General features: G+C 31.5%; 1 protein-coding gene across 1 annotated transcript; it reads right to left on the bottom strand.

Annotated features, from left to right (window-relative positions):
• Positions 1-5,432: 5,432 nt before the first annotated feature.
• On the bottom strand, positions 5,433-16,486 carry LOC143066537 (ATP-binding cassette sub-family G member 5-like). Its single transcript, XM_076239438.1, has 11 exons — positions 16,455-16,486; positions 14,135-14,379; positions 13,516-13,748; positions 13,063-13,195; positions 12,432-12,701; positions 11,724-11,943; positions 10,714-10,913; positions 10,053-10,191; positions 9,354-9,539; positions 8,512-8,639; positions 5,433-5,652 (listed from the first exon to the last, which is right to left on the bottom strand). Exons 2-11 carry the CDS (start codon positions 14,373-14,375, stop codon positions 5,486-5,488), a joined length of 1,917 nt encoding a protein of 638 aa, XP_076095553.1. The 5' UTR covers positions 14,376-14,379; positions 16,455-16,486; the 3' UTR covers positions 5,433-5,485.
• Positions 16,487-16,858: the final 372 nt, after the last annotated feature.

Genomic DNA, 16,858 nt, shown 5'->3' with positions numbered 1-16,858 from the left:
TGTACAAACACTGCATTTTTACTTATACTGTATACAAAAGCCAGAGTCCCACGAGTGTATTATTTTGATCACTTGAACTCAAGCCTCATATATAAGACACTATGTGCCCACAAAGTCAACCAATTTAGTAATTCCAGTTACAGGTATGTCAGTAATTTGTTAGTCAAAATATCATTGATATGAAGATTTGTTATCAAAATAAAGTGCAGGACATCAGATATAAAATGTAACCATATATGTATATCAAAACAGTGTTTATTAGTCATTACAACTTTATCAATACACAGTCACAACAGCAATGTGTCAGTTAACCAGGTCAAAGTCAGTAGAATAAATGTCAACAAATAGGACACAGTGATAGTTGATGTCAGTTGAGTTTCAGTTTCTCACCTTTTAGTACTATAACTTGAATTACTTGGGAAAACAAAACTAAGGAACATAGTTCAGTTTCAAGTTTCTAATCTTAAGCTGACAAGTGTGTCCTTAATCTGTTTATATATTTACGTTTTTCGTGTAACCTTATATTACGTTTGTACTTGTGTTAAACTTTAGATTGATCAATTGTGAGCTTATAAAAATATTACAGTTAAGATTTTCAAAGATATAACGTCTTGTGCTTTGTGTGTGAGATAATTTTATCTTATACTGTTTTTAAGCTACTTGTGGTACAATTATTCAAGTCTATATTCTTTGGGGAAAAAAGGTGGAAAAAATTCGAAAACAAAACAAACTACGAAAAAAATAAAGAACAAACGTTGATTACTATTTTGTATGATGTACTCTTGCTAAAGGAGCCATGCATGACTGTACAGATTGTGTTTAAGGACAAGTAACGAAGTAAGAACGTCTGCTTCATACCGGGTATCTTGGTTTTTTTCTTCTCGAAATTGATACAGCAGACGGTCGACTTCAGACTATCATCTATGACAAACGTGATGATTTCAACTTTCAAATTGTTATCATCCCATTTCTTGCAGTTACAAACCATCTGCAACATAGAATAGCGTTAATACGTTACGCTCGAACTTTTTCATATTATACGGACTGCAGATATAGGTTTCTGACATTAAATCTGATTTGTGAGAAAGAAAGACTGAAATCGACTCTACATAAGTTTTTTACATTTTGACTAGGGGAGTGATGCATGCAAAACAGGAGACGCTCACATCCCTAAGACACATCCTGTCTCGCTCCTTCTAAAGTTGACGCGGTTCCTTCACTTTCTGTTTGTTACTTTCATTTGTCTCTTCGCATTCGATTTACGAGATTTGAACATTGGTAAAAGGTACAGTAAGTAAAAAAAACTGAACTCCGAGGAAAATTCAAAACGCAAAGCCTCTAATCAAATGGAAAAATCAAAGGCTCAAAAACATCACACGAATGGATAACAACTGCCATATTCCGTACTTGGTAAATGCATTTTCGTATGTAGAAAATGCTTGATTAAACCTTGTTTTATAGCTAGCTAAACCTCTCACTTGTATGACAGTTGCACCGAATTACTTCTGTTGGCATTATATATGACAGTCAATCGCCGATGGGTAAAATGAGGATCGTCTGAGAAAATTATTTAAAAGCTTATGAGTATATATGTATATTGATTTTTCACAAAGATGTCCGTGAGGAAAACTGAAATTGTGCCATCCTCGAGAATTTTTTCCTTCTTTTTTTAAAATCAAAACAGGTTTACAACATATGAAACGTGGAACCTCACGCTCACTCATTTTCATACTGCTACGAAGGAATAAATATCACTGAAGTAAATATACTGCAGCTAGAGATTACCTTACATGTTATAATTTTTGAGAAAATAATCATATCTAAGATAACAAAATTTAACTTTGGACATGCGTGCGGATGAAGGTGATTACACGTTGTAATCTGTATTTTACATCACCGATCTATCATCTATTACTTATTACCAAGGTATTTGTGGTATATATGTAATGATAACATTAAACCTTCATATTGATACACTGAAGTTAACATCTTGTTTATACAATACATGAATGCATTTATTTGATAGAAAGACTCATTCATGTAGAATATATTTACATCAATATTGAAGTTGCATATCCGTAATTGTTAAATGATTATAGGCCTACTATGTTTTTAATTTTAAATCCTGTTTTCAAGATTGTTTTTACCAAACTAAAATTGACATTGTTATTGCCTCTTTTCTATAATGTGTAGATAACACCATGGAGACAGCATATCCTAATGTTTATAGTATTTTTCGAAATACTAAGGATTTTCTTATCCCAGGCATAGTTAACCTTAGCTGTATTTGACACAACTTTTCGGAATTTTGGGTAATTATCGCTCTTCAACTGTGTACTTGTTTGGCTTTCTAACTATTTTGATCTGAGCGTCACTGATGAGTCTTATGTAGACGAAAAAGTAAAATAAAAAAAAATCGAAACTCCAAGGAAAATTCTAAACGGAAGGATCCCTGGCAAAAATCAATAAAAAAAACCCGCGAGTCTAGCGTAATAAATTATAAGCCTGGTACCTTTGATAACTATTTACCCCTATCAGTATCATTTATAGGGATTATATAATGTATGTAATAAACTAAGCACACTTGTATACAACTGACACAGAATGACTCGCTGTTTCTTTCCTTGATCATTTGTCAAATGCATGTACGGGTTAGTGACAATAAATCATACGTAAAAAACTAATTTCCAGTGCATAGAATTACAGTATACAATTTAAAGTTCATATCAGCAAGGGTGTAAGCTTATTATAATCGATTCGTTATGACATTGAGTTGAAACTTTACGTCAAAGTCTTTCTCAACCGATGTCAAATAAGAATTTAAGTTTGTATTTTGTTAATTATGACATTTTACAATACTGAATTTACTAAAACAGAACCCCTCAAAACAGTATTCGTAATAATTGACCAATTATAAGGGATTCTTGTCTAATATAGCTTAGCAAATAACTAGATGAAATTAACGAACAAATTACACGACAGATTCATAAATATTTTATTTCAGTAGACAGTTTCATGTCAGGCATTGTATGTACCTTATTCAAATTTTAGAAGTCCAGCCAGCGATATTGAGTTTCCGATATACTCAATATAGTCAACAGATGTATATACTGGTAACCTAATTACGTAGATTGCTGAACCGCTGACTTTTATTAACTCAATATCTCCTTATTTATGTGTAACAAATAGTGTTACTTTATACTTACAAGACATTAATAAATGAGTAGAAATGTCCAAACTCCTAATGTATATGAAAAATCAATGACCATTTATACTTGCAGCATATATGTATTGTTTTTAAAGTTAAGGTGATGAGATTTGCAAGTCCTAAATAGTTTTTTCGATAGATTTTTATAGTTTGTTCTGATGTTGAGATGTTATACCACTGTCTCTATTTAGGGGTAGATTTGGGCGCTCACAAACATGTTAAACCCATCATTCATGTGCATATACCAAGTTAGAAGCACGTAGTTCAGTGGTTGTCGTTGGTTCATGTCCGTCTAGTGTATTTACGAAATTTAATATAGGCAAATTACTGTCGCCTTCAGTATGTTATCATTCAAATGTGGCCATATTGTTTAAACTGGACACAAGATACTTAACGTAGTCAACATATAGATTATAACATGTTTTATTTATTCCCATAGATCAAGGGTTTATCTGAGTTAATATTTTGATTTATAGAGTAGAACTTGAAGTAAAGTATATTTACGCCTTCAGATTAAATTGAAAAGAAAATGTCGAGATGACATCAATAAGACAGAATTAACACCAATAAAGCGAAAACGTTATACGAAGGTCAATACGGTTTTGACTTATAGACGATTCTAATGCAATTTTTATGTAACATTTTTTTCATTGGCTCAAAGTTGTACATCGTTCGATTCCATCTATTAAACTGAACAAAAACAACTTTCTACCATTTTGTGTAACTGTAATTTTGCTGCTTGTGTCCCCAATCGTGTGACATTTTGACAAGCGGTTTTTGTATTTCATTGGATTTCTATCATTCTTTGTCTGCTACTTGATTTAGCATATTTATCAATGAGATTTTAAAGTCATATGAAACCTCAAATTAAAATAAAATATATGCATATGTTTTTTTTATATCAAAATGGATAGTTGTCATTATTACACTTATGTACATATACTTTTTTCTGAAGAAAATTCTTTAATTTTTTCATATTTAGAAGAAGTTTACTTTTTTTAATTGCTTGCTTCCAGGAAGCAATTCGCCGACATATTTTCCTCATTCAAAGTGACCTTAGCGTGACCCTGCTCGTAAAAATCCGGTGATCGCAATACGAATTGATCTGTCATTTAAATATACTATTATCTGATTGAACATGTTATACACGTGTTCAATATTCATGCTTTTTTGTTGATTGTTTACTATAAGGTGACAATCGGTAAACTACGGCTTCAAAATACGACAATTAATGAGCGGCCCTATTTTCGATTCATAACAGACAGAGAGAGAAAAAAGTCGATTATACGATACTTTTGCGTAAAAAAAGAAGACTAAGTTTATGATATATACATGCATTGGTTCAATAATTCGATAAACATTATTTTTCACAAGTCACTCGTTTTATATGACTTAAACACCGGTAAAGTACTATTTCCATATATTTTTTTGGTCATTTAAATGGTTTATTTTCTATGCGTGTTTGTTTATTTTTAATCGTTTCATAAAATTAAATTGACATTGATGATCTCTCCAACTCTTTTGAATGTCCCTTAATTAAAAATGAATGATCTTTTGTGAAAAGCCTGTATAAATGAATCAATCCTGAAATTAATGTTATATTCGAAATTGTACGAAATTTTCTAATTTATTAATACCAGCTTCAGAAACAGGAAGAACAACGAGGTTATATACATCTGTATTTCGTGTAATAATACGTGTTTCCATTCGGTCAGAGTCTTAAGTTACATTTCGTTTCATCATCGCGAAAATAAAGGTGTGTTAACACTTTCTTATTCTGGCATTAATGCACATAGTATTAAAACGGATCAACATTATAAATAAAAGAAACAATAGAAAAGTCAGCATCTGTATAACGTACATGTATCTTGGATAAGCCTTAGAAAATTGTAAATCCAAAATAACAAAAGTTTATGCGTTCAATGATTTCAGTACAAACATCAAAAAAGCAGCTCTAGATTTAGACACTAAAACTTATACTTAATAACAACAACTAAGCGTTATAACACATTTCAATATTTTAATTATTTTTTCTTTTATTGATTACTCTTTTTTTTTTACAATACTTACAACATATGAAATAGGACATTAAAAACACATGCTTAATAAAAGATTTTTTTTTATGTCTCTTTGTGTCATAAAAAAAACTACCAAGAGAATTATACAATACTTCGTAAGATTGTTATTCAAATCAAAACAGATCCCTGAGTTCACATTATGATATATGTTATTTTGGTTTAACCTTTCATAGTTCATATTTTTTTTTATATAATCTCCTTAATGAAGGTTTGGTATTCCTCTTATTTTGAATGCGGTTATAGTTAGAACAGTAAACAGCACAATAAATCCACCAAGAGCGTAAAAGTTCCTTTCCAAGTTTTCCCAAGAGTCCGGATAAAAATCGTCTAGATACATGTTTCCATTTGGATAAAGACATGGAACACCTACAAGCAAATTTGATATGTTTAAAATGATTATGATTTGGAAATTATTGTGATAACATTTATAGGAACGGTCAAAAGAACAAAGATGATGAAATACTTTTCATCGTAATTTTCTACTAAAATCTTTCTATATTTGTCATTTCAAATTATTAATCACGAACATACAAAGCATTCTTAAACAATTTAAACGAGAAAACTGTCTGTGCAAAAACTGAAAGAAAAACAAATGTAACACGGCAACAAACGACAACCACTAAATCACAGGTCCTGAGTTAGGACAGGCACATACATACAGAATGTGGCGGGGTTAAACATCCCAACCATTCCATAACAGACAGCGTTGAAACATACAACATAAGAAAGAACTATAAAAATCGGCTGAAAAAGGCTTATTGCTCATTGTTGAAGACCGTACGGTGACCTATAGTTGTTAGTTTCTGTGTCATTTGGTCTTTTGTTAGGTGTTTGCATTAACACCCGATCTTCTCTTAATATTAACTCATCAGATGAATACAAATATGAATACATCTAACAAAACAAAAACACAGCGGAGTGGGCGTAGCTGGATACTTGATTCAGATGTCATATATCTATAAACTTTTGTGTTATAATGTTTGTCTTCAAACTGATTTCAATGTTTTAAACATGTGAATCATGACCATCTTCTGTTTGTTTGGTGGACATGAAGAATGAATATTTATAGGGAATAATGGGTTGATTGTTTTTGCAGGTTTCTAGAAGGTTTTCTTAATATTATACCCCTTTCCATATAATACATAATATTTATAGTTGTTTCCTTACATCATTATCCGTAAAACTGGTATTTGAGCATATGTTTGAATGATTCAGGATGATATTGAGAATAAACACATCATAGATACCAGGATTAATTTTATATTTACGCCAAACGCACGATTCGTCTACAAAAGACTCACCAGTGACGCTCGAATCCAAAAAAGGTTAAAAAGGCCAATTAAAGTACGAAGTTGAAGTGCATTGCAGACCAAAATTCCTAAAAGTTTTGCCAAATAAAGATAAGGTAATCTATTCCTGAGGTAGAAAAGCCTTAGTATTTCAAAAAATCAAAAGTTTTATAAACAGTTAATTTATAAATATGATCATACCAATGATAATTCATGTCAGCACAGAAGTGCTGACTACTGGGCTCAAGTGTAGAATGTCTTTTAATGAACAGTTTTTCGTTTATGACCTTGACCAATGTGGAGTCATGCGACCCACACGATGCTTCAATTTACAATATCATTTGTACAATTATTTGTCTGTTTGTCTTTAATTTTAAGCCATGGCGTTGTCAGTTTGTTTTCGATCTTTGAGTTTGACTGTTCCTCTGGCATCTCTCTTCTCTACTATAGTACATGAAACTAGTTAACAACAGGAAAAAATAAATTTAGGGATATATCGTCATTTGATCATGGTCGTCGCAGTGACTAACCGTTACGTCCTCTTGTATTTTTTCAAAAATTTAATAAGGACTCAATTTTGTTTTCTTATTTTTGTGTTTCAACTTTAAATATACAAAGTTCTAACTTCAACAATAAATTATTAAAGTTTACAATCAAATTTATTTTCATTTGTGCAAAATGTTATAATCACCGCATGAAAAGATGTTCGTAAAAAATCTAGCCCTTGCAACTACTCTGTCTTATTATTAGACTAAGAATATAATTCATGAATAAAATCATTTTCTGAAGACCTATAACATTGATAGGATAGGATAGGAGTTAAAAATAAACATCGCAGTAGCAGGTGAAAAAAAAAAATTCCTCTGGACGCCAGACATATAATTATTCAATCTTTCGAAACATTGACTCACATCTACGTTTATTGAAACATCTTTATGAACTTAAGATATAAATAGAAGAAAGGACAAAAAGCAATAAAGAGAACACAAGATTGTAAATGTTTCAAAGCAGTTATTTTCATCTTTCCATAATCAATGTTTCATATTATAATTGTATGTTATCGATATTTTGTAAAATTGAGAATGGAAATGGGGAATGTGCCAAAGAGACAACAACCCGACCATAGAAAAAAACAACAGCAGAAGGTCACCAACAGGTCTTCAATGTAGCGAGAAATTCCCGCACCCGGAAGCGTCCTTCAGCTGGCTCCTAAACAATTATATACTAGTTCAGTGATAATGAACGCCATACTAATTTCAAAATTGTACACAAGAAACTAGAATTAAAATAATACAGGACTAATAAAGGCCAGAGGCTCCTGACTTGGGACAGGCGCAAAAATGCGGCGGGGTTAAACATGTTTGTGAGATCTCAACCCTCCCCCTATACCTCTAGCCAATGTAGAAAAGTAAACGCATAACAATACGCACATTAAAATTCGGTTCAAGAGAATTCCTAGTCTGATTTCAGAAGATGTAACCAAAGAAAATAAACAAAATGACAATAATACATAAATAACAACAGACTACTAGCAGTTAACTGACATGCCAACTCCAGACTTCAATTAAACTGAATTAAAGATTATGATTTCATCATATGAACATCAGGCACAATCCTTCCCGTTAGGGGTTTAGTATCATACCATCATAACATATATGAGAAGAACATAGCATGTTCCCTTTGATATTTTTTTTTTGTGATAACTTTTCATATCATGCTACTCGCTTGAGATGGGAAATTATCGCTAGAAACTAAGGAGGCACGTGGCATTGCCAATGAAATTATCATGAAATTGACAACGTCGTCATAGGTAAAATAGCGATAACAGATTATCATTGGTCATTTCAACTCGATTGTTTTCTCGCTTTCGCCGTACCGACTCAAGCGAGAAAATTAATCTCGTTAAGATGATCAATGATAATCTATAATTATCTACCTTCTTTGTTTGCATTACAGCTGATATTGAGGTTGTGGAATTCGTTAGCTACTACAATTTCTGCACTATATTTCATTACAACGCCCCAACTAAGCCACTGAAACATTGGCAAAATGTCTGGCAGTGTTCTGGAATTAAAATGAATAAATAATACAGAATTTAATGTATAAAATGCATTGTACGTATACGAAAAATAACCACTTTATTGGAATGTATGGCAATCTAAATAAAACATAAATGTCTGATTTCGTTATATGGAGCTTGGAATAACAGTTACGGTACCAATGTTCCTGCACCAGATGCGCATTTCGACAATACATGTCTCTTCAGTGATGCTCGTGGACGTATGCGACCTTTATGAGTTGCATTTAAATATCCAATAAAGTCTTTATTCTGACAGTTGGAATTATTGAGTATCTTCCATCTGCAATGATCATTTTTTACTACTTCCGCTTAAGAGTTAGTTAGTCTCTAATGGTAATATATCACTGAAAAGCATTGACATGGTCTGAAATTATCTTGTTCAGAAAGAAATGTGAAATGTAAGATGCATTCATTCCATTTCTTCAGGGCCTCTGTTTAGTCTATAGTGTGAATATTTGTAATTCTACGCTATTGATATATTTTCAGATAACTACTTTATGCTTGTAAACTACCTTAAAAAGAAACCATCGTTGGGTAGGAATAAAATGGATAGTATATAAACATCAAGGGAGGAAACTATTTTCAAGTAAAAAAAACTCTGAAATAATATACATTTTGTAGAATTATGTGTTTTTTTTTTAATTATTAAAACAGACTTAAAGTTGAATGCATATGTGAAACTAGAGTAAATAGTTTACCTGATGAATCCCGAAGAAAACAGGGTTGTTGCTGATATAACTAGTGACGCTACGCTCTGTGAAACTTGTGCACTATAAAATACTCCCATGATTCCTATTGTCATTATTTCACCACTAAAATGCATGGCAAATACATCCGCGTAATATATTCCAAATCTCTCCCACGATGGATAAAGACCAGTAACCCTAAAATATAAAACAAGAAATACGTAGAAGATGTTCATAAATGATAAATACAGAACATTTGTTGCCAACTATACTATATTGAAGAAACACAACCACATTCTACATTACTCTCACGTCATTTAAAGTAATCATTGAAAAACATGCACATAATTTTTGACAGCGATATCATATAAAAATGATTAGAAAACTGTCTAGAATCAGTTTTGTAGACATACAAATTGACAAAATCCTGCTTTTGTATGGACATGGGAAAACATGTAAACATATAACATATAACGAAGTAGTAGAACTAGGTAAGGTAATTATACAAATATTTTGAATCAACTTTAGATTAATTATTTTGAGAAATTCCTACAGCTGATGAAGAAAATAGTTTATAAATTTGATGTTGCCGAATCGCTTTTCTTTAATTACCTTCAGTAGAAAGTCTTAAACCTAAACATTTAAAAGCCAGTGATGTATAAATACATAAAAATAGCAGGTGCTATATGAAAAACTTGATATAAAACTTACCAATAAACAATCAAAGAAAATATTAAACTTGCTACAGCATGAAATGGAATCATATGTATAATGTATGACAATACAAATGTTGTAGTTGAGTACAGTCCGTCCCGACATTCTCTGTAATACAGATCTCGTATAGGAGGAACTGAAAAGTAAAAATGTATCTACATAAATAACAGATAAACGAACTATAGAATTAGGCGATATGATTAAGATTTGTTTAAGTAATATGAAATGGAGTTGATTTTGGTTATCAAACCTTTTACACAAATCCCAAGTATACTGTCCTGTATTAAACTTTAAAATTGTAAATAGGCAGACAAATTAAGCGACAACAAACTAATTTAAAATGTCATAACTGTAAAATCCGGGACATAAATTGTACTATATTAGTAGGTTAGATTAAAATAACTGACAGAGTTGGCATATAGAATGACTGAATTGTGACCACTTCAATTGCCTTCCGGATCAAAATTATTCCTGGTAATAAAGTGTAAAATTTATTATTTATATTACATCGTCTGTGTAACTCCTTATGGAAATTGTTTTGAAATTATGACATATAGTATAAATTGATTGTAATGGAAAAAAGTCACTTATCAGAGATGACTGACGCAAATTATGAACTATGAATATATTCACGCTAAATGAGTACTATTGTACTTACAAACAGCCACAGGGACTAGGACGGCAACAAACAAAGGTACATTTGTAGACTGGTAAAGTAGTCCCATTCTATCTTGTATAGACTCCTGGTTGTCCTTTAGACGTCCCAGAAAAGCCAGTATAAATGGTACATACATAGTCAACAACAAGATACGAGACAAGTATATAGATCTATCTCTTCGTAAATTTACCATCATCCTTCTGAAATAGTAAACGCAGTTCTAAGTAATATTAAAGAAACGCAGACAAACGACAAACGAAAAACGACAATCAAAGAATGCTTAGCACAAACGTTCAATGTTTACCGGATTTGTTATCTCATAAACAACACGACGGGTGCCACATGTGGAGCAGGATCTGCTTACCTTTCCGGAGCACCTGAGATCACCCCTAGTTTTTGGTAAAGTTCGTGTTGTTTATTCTTTAGTTTTCTGTGTTGTGTTTTATGTACTATTGTTTGGTTGTCCTTTTCAGTTTTAGCCATGGCGTTGTCAGTTTAATGTCGATTTATGTTTGACTGTCCCTCTGGTATCTTTCGTCCCTTTTTCAAACAAACAAAATTTAGTAGATATTTTAAAATGTTATTCGTGTTTAAACAATAAAAAGACTGTGCTCTTGTTGCTAGATAATTAATTTTCAGCGTGTTTTGAAGACAGCTGTTTTGGCTTTTTTTTTTTTGCCTTTCATATTGCATTTCTTTGACTTGTAAGGTTTGATTGTCCCATATGTATCCTGGCTAAATATCATAAAACGCATATACTAGTATTAAGTATTGAATGTAAAACGAATTATAAATAGTTAATTCTTTGCCATGTCCCTAGAACTGTTACCAAGAAAAATGATTACATTCTCAAGTCAACACATCTACGAAATGTATCATTCTTTCACATTTAGTAAACCATCATGATATGAAATCATATATTCAACGAAAACTGAAACTCTTTTTAAGACGAAATGTAAATAAAAAGGAATGTACAAATCTATCAATCACGATGGGTTATGTTTACGTACCTTATAAGACAAAGCATAACAGTGAAAACAATAGGTGGATGTGGTCGGTCTAAGTGGAGCATTGTTCTTCGTGTCGTTGGACGCATGGTCTCTTTTTCTATGCTCTGAACCATTTCTCTTTTGATTGTCGAGTTTGTATAGGTCATGATGAGATTTTCTACTTTAGCAAATGTCCTAACTTCTAAATCACGATCTCGCCTATCGATACTTGCAAGATCAACTATAGAACAGAAATATTGCAAAAATATCAGAAGAAGTATCAATAACTGTTGTTTTAATATAATATCAATTTATTCATTTTAGGTTACTTTAAAAAAAAATGAGTTTACAATAATTGCCGACATTTTAAATGGTCGTCTTTTATAGAAAATCTAAAAGTACAGCTTTTCCGAATAGATAAAAAAAAATCCACATTGAACGATATTGTATTCTAAATTTCTTCTTAAAGTTTGATACACACTAAAGGGGTATGTAAAACGATACTTGCGTGCAAGCAAACGAGGTTGAGATGGAAATTGCCATGTTGCTGTAGTCATATGAGTTGCATTAGTTGGAAGAAGTAACATATATGTTTTAAAGCAAATTAACAAGAATATCAAACTAGCTTTCATTTGCTCCGTTCGTTTGAAGTGAATTTTCTTTATGTATCTTCACCAGGAATGCTAAGAGTCAAAGGGGACAACAAACCATGTTTTTGTTAATATTTACCATAATGGTCTAACGGATTTGCATATGTTGGACATGGATATCCAAGTTCCCCAAAATATTCTACCATTTGATTAGCTTTTCCAAAATATACTATTTCTCCCATACTTAGGAGACCTATATTGTCAAACAATTTAAATACATCAGATCTTGGCTGGTGGATGGTCATAATGACTATTTTTCCATTGTGAGCGATGTCCGACAAACTGGAAACCAGGTGGCGAGTTGTACAACTGTCGAGACCAGTAGTTGGTTCATCTAGTAACAGGATTTCTGGAAAAGCAAATAAACGACTTTTATACTATAGTATACGTATGACGTGAATTAAAATATTAATACAACAAACTGATACTACCTGCTCAACATACGTTTAGCTTTTTTGTCAATGTTAAATTCCCGAAAGACGTAAAGATATTAGTTATACCAAATTCCAATGGTGAATACATATTTCTTCTTGGTAAATTGTGAACTGTTGCATGGAATGCATTTTGATATTCTACAAATTATCGGTTTACTGTATACAGATAACTATTGAAATGTATTGTCGAAATAACCAGATAAAAGAAGCTAGAAACACAAATCAAATAGACAGCAACCAATCAACGCATAAAATTCAACATAAGACCAAACGTACTTGGGTTTTGCAAAAGCTGAATAGCAATAGTGACACGTCTTCTTTCTCCGCCAGATATACCTCTGATTACAGAGCCACCTATCTTTGAATCTGCAACGTGTTTTAACCCCATGTCGGCTATCACGCGATTAACCTATAAAACAAATTCTTGTAGCAACATACAATTACATCTTCTATATATGTAGTGTTTATTGCAATTTATGTACTAAAAATGCCTCCGATTATCAATTACCGTTAATAATTATCGATTTGGAACACATTATCTGCCTTGTTTTCTATATACATATAAAAGAAGAAGTTTCTAGCCATATAATTATAATCAAAATAAGCTTTTGTTAATTGAGACGTGTATAAGAGTCATTTACAATCAAAGACTGGAAAAATGATTAACTATTCTCAATGTCTTCAGGGATTTGGTTTTTGCCTTAACCAAAGATTATAAGTAATTCTCACTTCAGCATTGATTTCTTTGTCATTGTATGCTCCAGGAAGTCTTAGAATACCAGAATATTTCAGCGTCTCGCGAACTGTTAGATTATGCAGCAGACGATCGGCTTGCATGACGTAAGCAGCGTACTGTTTAATTATGTCTGCGGTGCAAAGGTAATTGTTGAAGTAGACCTTACCATAAAGTTTCCCTGTGTATCTAGACGATATAACGTCTAAAAGAGACGTTTTCCCTGAACCTGAAATAATCGTAAAGATTTTTTTTCAGACGACAAAAGAATAAAGACAATATTTTATGGCTGTTAAAAAAAATTAGCATACAGAATTTTTAAAGCAAGTCTTTTTTTATGTTGATGTATCATTTCACGTACAAACTGCATTTCCTGTTAAATTAAACAATAAAGACTATAAATGTCATAATATTCCACTTCGATCTAAATACATAATAATGAAAAAAGGGCATATATCGGGTTTGTGACATTGCGGAAATACATTATTGCGTTTAAAGTTTTGTTCTGTATCCGGCCTGATACTAGTAAGTACTTCGACGATTCGATATTTTTTTCAGGTGTTTCGTATTTTTAACTTTTATTCATTCGGTCATATGATTTTATTGTAGTCTAACCTGAACTTCCCAATATGGCGGTCATCTCTCCACTTTTAAATTGTACATTTATGTTACTTAAAACTGTCTTAGTTTGTCTTTTTCTGAAACAAGCACCCTTCCACCATGGTCCAACATATTGCTTTATATCATAATTTATGTTTAGAAGGTTAAGTGTTGGCACTATTTGTTCCTCGTCTTCATCTGGGTCCAAGATATTTCCACAACCATTGAAATACGAAAAACAGGGATTATCTGACATATTACTGAAAGAAAAAGAAAAAATAATTGACAGAAAATTGACATGAAAAACGTCCTCGTAGACATGTCATTTCCATAATCAACACTAAATTACACTAATTTTCAAGAAGGCTCTCAGAGTGCACTATTATCTATGCATAAAACATAATCATTCCAGCACATAAAGTTTGACAATATGTATGTACATGTTAAAAAGAATGCCACAAATTCTATTATAATTAAATAATATACCAATAAAGAAATTAATGATTTGAAATAATATTTGAAAACATATGGAGTTTTTATTTTTAAATTATTAGCTTGATCTGCTAAATTCTGTTTTTAGCTACAATACATAAGTTGATGGCATAAGTCTACTGTTTTTGTATATATATGTTTTTGCTATTTGCAGTACATGACAAATAAATGCTTATGTTTTTCGAATTTTCGAGTTTTGTTTTCGTTGTAGTTAATATATAAGACAAATATCCAAATGGTCACCTGTGATAAAAAAAAGCTTTTTGATTAATTTTTAATTGTACAGTTAGCAGACAAACATTGGATACATACCAGAATTAAAAAGATTTCATATGTCCCTATGAATGAGATTAGGATTGGTTTTTAAGCTGGCTGTTCAATCTAAAACAACTTTTTTTGCCGCATTGCTACGACATGCTTATGGATTGTCTTGCGCATTTTGAGAAAAAGAAACAATGTGTTAATAGCCAATATCTCCTATACTTTCGACTTTAGAATTTTCACTGTGAATGAACTTAATCCATGTCTTTAATTCAGTATATTTCAATTTCTCTGATATTCAATGTGTTTACAACTTATTTTTCAATGCTTAAAAATCAATCTCCGTGAATAATTAACTCGACCGATACTTCAATCAGGTTCTGCTTATTATATAATTCCAATTTATTAGCTTTATGACATTACCTTTTATGAATATGAATTGTAAAAATAAATTGTGAAAAGTCTAAGCAAATTTACACATGTAAACATTATAAACAAATCTATACCTAGCAGTACTGCTTGTGATAGAACAAATTGTTATATACCAGAATAATGTATTTAGAAAGAGATTTTTTGTTTTAAAAAAGGTATCTAGAAAGAGAATGTTTCTGAAAAGACAGTATCTGTGCTATTAGTTATTGTATGGTCAACTCAAACATTTCTTAATTTATGTATTTTTTTGTTTTTAATGCCATTGTTCAAAAACAATGCAATGTTATATTAGAAGATGAATAAGAATTTTCAACCTACTTTTCACTTTAATTTATTTTAGTGTGTTTCCCTTAAACTCCCTTTGCGCTAACGCGATGTTTTTCCACCATTATTTCGTTACTTCATGTTGATAGATCTGTGATTGTCACCAAGTGCTGGAGTTAAATGTGAACTTTTGGACTAGACATATTACTTGTAAGGTCAAAGCTCATTATGTATCAACAGAAACTACAACCAGATATAAATTTAAAAAAAGGGATAGAAGGTTCCAAAGAGAATACTATAATGTAACTTGCTTCTATTTTTGGTTTAAGTTGGGTTTTTGGAGGGAGGGGGGACATAACACAGCATTTTCATATACATTTTCAAGTGAATACTCAAATCGATATGGCTAAACAAATAAAGTAAACTCATGAAGGTAGTAATTGCTTTTCGTATTATATCCTTGTTTATTCTAATATCTTTATAAAAGTATGTATCAATAGCAATACATGGTTTTAAAGTAATAACAGGAGAGCGGTTACATGGCTTGCAATCAATACGATATGTATGTATTTAATAATATTTTACAGTTTAATTTGAGTATTATTATAATGTATTTGAATGTTTAATTTAATGGAAAAACCACTGTTACAGATTGTGTCCAAAAGGTTATAGATAGGTTAGATATATATATAGACTAAGAATAGAATCCGCCATTTTTTTCGTATTTTCACTTTACGTAAGAACTTCTGAATGAAATATAGCACAGCATTGTAATGTAAATATTCCAGTCGCATCTAATAATTCTATTTCATTACTTTTTAAAAACGAAATACAATATTCTTTTATGAAATACGTTATGAGTAAAGCGAAAAAAGGTAGAACATACCCAATCCTTATGACGATGGTTTATTTGGGTTAGTTTTATTTATCTAACAACTTTATCAATTTTATCTTTGTCTGTTCTGATAAATGTCTAAGGTAGATATATGTTTATATCCTGTTTTAGTAATGGAGTCTACAACCCAATAAGTAAAAATGTCATCACCAACAGAGGTAATTTCCAACATCGAGGAAACATTTATACTTGGTTCGTAAGATCGCAACTGAAGGTTAGGTTTAGTATTAGATGTTTAATTTTTTAACTACAAACTGAACCTATATGTTGACTCCGACGCAGAAGACGGAATGCATGGTTGCTATGTTTCTCCTATGACGAAAGTCGTTTGACTGGAACACATTTGAGTGTGAATGATCTTATCCAACCACATTGGTGTTGGTTGTCTCAAGTTA

The sequence above is a fragment of the Mytilus galloprovincialis genome, chromosome 3, assembly GCF_965363235.1.
Source record: "Mytilus galloprovincialis chromosome 3, xbMytGall1.hap1.1, whole genome shotgun sequence".
In the NCBI taxonomy this organism is placed as follows: Eukaryota; Metazoa; Mollusca; class Bivalvia; order Mytilida; family Mytilidae; genus Mytilus; species Mytilus galloprovincialis.
This window is presented reverse-complemented; position numbering and strand designations above follow the sequence as displayed.

Bases quoted from the DNA above. Each gene is read 5' to 3' on its own strand.
- LOC143066537 (XM_076239438.1), bottom strand. From the start codon at position 14,375: ATGTCAGATAATCCCTGTTTTTCGTATTTCAATGGTTGTGGAAATATC. The intron at 12,702-13,062 runs GTACGTTTGGTC...TTGCTTTTCCAG, and splicing joins TCAGCTTTTGCAAAACCCAA to AAATCCTGTTACTAGATGAA. The intron at 8,640-9,353 runs GTAAACTATTTA...TTTTAATTCCAG, and splicing joins TTTTCTTCGGGATTCATCAG to AACACTGCCAGACATTTTGC.